Genomic DNA, 3,112 nt, shown 5'->3' on the forward strand with positions numbered 1-3,112 from the left:
GGAGGAATCAAGATCAGGGCTTTTGTCAGAAGCAGTTTGACCATGTTAAGTGCCTCTTGGGCCTCGAATGTCCACTCAAAGCGGTCGGCTTTCTTCAAGAGTCGATAAAGGGGGAGACCTTGTTCGCCGAGGCATGAGATGAATCGACTGAGTGCGGTGAGGCACCCTATGACTCGCTGAACCCCCTTTATGTTCTGAATCGGGCCCATCCTTGTGATGACTGAGATTTTCTCTGAGTTGGCTTCGATGCCACGCTCGGAGATGATGAAGCCGAGCAACATGCTCCTCGGGACCCCAAAAATACACTTTGTGGGATTGAGTTTGATGCCATTCGCTTGGAGTTTTGTGAAGGTCTACTCAAGATCGGCAATGAGGTGGTCAACCCATTTGGACTTAACCACGATGTCATCAACGTAAGCCTCAATGGTCTGCCCGATGAGGTCCCCAAAGCATTTGAGCATACAGCGTTGGTATGTAGCTCCAGCGTTCTTTAGACCGAGCAACATTAAGACATAGCAGAACGATCCGAAGGGGGAGATGAAAGATGTCACAATTTGGTGGTACTCGGAGTACGCATCAAGGAAGCAGAGGGTTTCGCACCCTGAGGTAGAGTCGACTATTTGGTCTATGCGTGATAAAGAAAATAGATCCTTTGGGCATGCCTTGTTGAGACCCATATAGTCAACACACATCCTCCATTTCCCACTCTTCTTTCATACAAGAACATGATTGGCTAACCACTCTAGGTGATATACTTCCTTGATGAACCCAACTACTGAAAGTTTCGCTATCTCTTCACCAATGGCCCTACATTTCTCCTCATCGAAGCGACACGGGCATTGCTTCATTGGCTTGGAGCCTAGGTGGATCTTCAAGGTATGCTCGGTGACTTCCCTCGGGATGCCTGGTATGTCCAAGGGTTTCCATGCAAAGATGTCTCTATTAGCGTGGAGGAAGCCAACAAGCGCGCCTTCCTATTTGGAGGAAAGCGTGGTACCGACGTGCACCGTTTAACCCTTGGTGCTCCCAGGGTCTACAAGGACTTCTTTAGAGCCCTCTGCCGACTCAAACGACCCTATCGACTTCTTGGAATTGGGCGCTTGTTCGGTGACCTCCTCCCTGAGGGCGGCGAGCTCCCCGAAGGCAACAATTGCTGCGGTGTGACCGCAGCACTTGACCTCCCACTCATAGACGTGCTGGAAGGAGGTGCCGATGGTGATGACCCCATGGGAGCCTGACATTTTTAGTTTGAGGTATGTATAGTTGGGGACGGCCATGGACTTTGCGTCGCTTGGACGTCCTAGGATGGCGTGGAAGGTTCCGGGGAACCCAACCACCTCGAAGGTGAGGGTTTCAGTCCTATGATTGAACTGATCCTCGAAGGTAATGGGTAGATCGATCTGCCCAAGTGGCATGGCCTACTTCCCGGGCATGATGCCGTGGAAAGGCGCTCGGGTTGGGTGGAGATGTGTCTAATCGATGCCCATTTCATCGAGCGTCTTGGCGTACATGATGTTGAGGCCGCTGCCTCCATCCATCAGTACTTTGGTGAGCTGCTTTAGGCCGATGATCGGGTCGACCATGAGTGAATATCTCCCTAGATGTGGGACGCTCTCTAGATGGTCGGTCCAATCAAAGGTTATGGTGGATTTCGACCACCAGAGGAAGGCGGGCGTGGCCGGTTCGGTCGTATAGACCTCGCGGCATGCGACCTTCTGGCGGCGGTTGGAGTCGTAGGCCATTGATCCTCTGAAGATCATAAGGTAGCCGTCTAGTGTCGAAAAGCCACTATCCTTCTCCTCGGCATCATCTACGGTGGGGGCAGGGTCCTTTCCTTACTCCCCTTTGTTGGAACCTCTGGACAAGAACCATCGCCTGAGGCTGTAGTCCTTGAGCAGATGCTTAACTGAGAAGGCATGGTTCGGGCATAGCCCCATTAGTAATTTTCGAAGTGGTTTGGAGTGCCCTCCGTGGGGGCTTTCGACCACCCTTATGGTCAGCAGCCGCCACGAGTGAGTCCTCATGCCATTGCTTATTGTTCTCCCTTTTGGCAGAACGATTGGAGGGGCCTTCGTCGGTGCCCTCGTCCTGCCTTGCCTTGCCCTTGAGATGATCGAAGATCGCTCCAACCACCTCTTCTCCTGAGGCGTGGCTGGTGGTGATGTCTAGGAGTTCCTTGGTGGTTTGCGGGCCCTTGTATCCTAGCTTATGAACCAAAGACTCATAGGTAGTCCCGGGCAGGAAGGCTCCTATAACGTCGGTGTCGGCAATGTTAGGGAGCTCATTGCACTACCGGGAGAAGCATCGAATGTACCCGTGTAGGGTCTCACCGGCCTTCTAACGGTAGTTCTTGAGGTCCCATGGGTTCCTAGGGCGCTTGTATGTGGCCTAGAAGTTCCCCACAAAGATCTCCTTCAGATCCACTCAACTCTGGATCGCGTTGGACGGCAGGTGTTCTAACCATGCTTGTGCCGAATCGGCTAAGAATAGTGGAAGGTTGCAGATAATGAAGTCGTCATTATCCACACCACTAGCTTAGTAGGCAAGCCAATAGTCTTCGAGCCATAATCTGGGGTTTGTTTCCCCAGAGTACTTTGGGATATTGGTTGGTGGCCGGTACCTTGGTGGAAAGATAGCGTTGAGGATGTGCTGGCTAAAGGCCAGAGGGCCCGGTAGGCTAGGGCTCAGGCTCTAGTCCTCGCTACTGTTGTAGCGTCTACCGCAATGAGGATGATAGCCATGGTGGGCTCCTTCTCTTGGGTCACCATAGGTACATCTGCAGGCGTTGAGGGTGTTGCGTGCGTCATGGTTGCAGCCAAGACGCTGATGTACCGGGACCGCAGCACGCTGCCTAGCACCTAGTGGACTAACACATCCCTAGCAGGGCGCGTCGAGGTTGTGCGCTGGCTGGCGTCGAGCTCGCATCGTCGAGACAACATGCTCCACCGCATGCTCGAGTAGTGTGCGAATCTCATGGTGGGCATGACAATCCTCGGGCATCGTGGTCTCTGGAAGGCCATGGAGCAAGGCCATCATGGTGGTGATGTTCTGGCTCACCCAAGCGAAGCAAGGAAGGGCTTCATTGTCAGCGATGATCCTTTGGTTCACATCA

General features: G+C 53.1%; 1 protein-coding gene across 1 annotated transcript; it reads right to left on the minus strand.

Moving 5' to 3' along the window:
* Positions 1–1,010: 1,010 nt before the first annotated feature.
* LOC136455367 (uncharacterized) lies at positions 1,011–1,415 on the minus strand. Its single transcript, XM_066455421.1, has one exon. The coding sequence runs from the start codon at positions 1,413–1,415 to the stop codon at positions 1,011–1,013; it is 405 nt and encodes a 134-aa protein (XP_066311518.1).
* Between the last annotated feature and the right edge of the window lie 1,697 nt (positions 1,416–3,112).

Source organism: Miscanthus floridulus, chromosome 5 (genome assembly GCF_019320115.1).
Source record: "Miscanthus floridulus cultivar M001 chromosome 5, ASM1932011v1, whole genome shotgun sequence".
Classification (NCBI taxonomy): Eukaryota; Viridiplantae; Streptophyta; class Magnoliopsida; order Poales; family Poaceae; genus Miscanthus; species Miscanthus floridulus.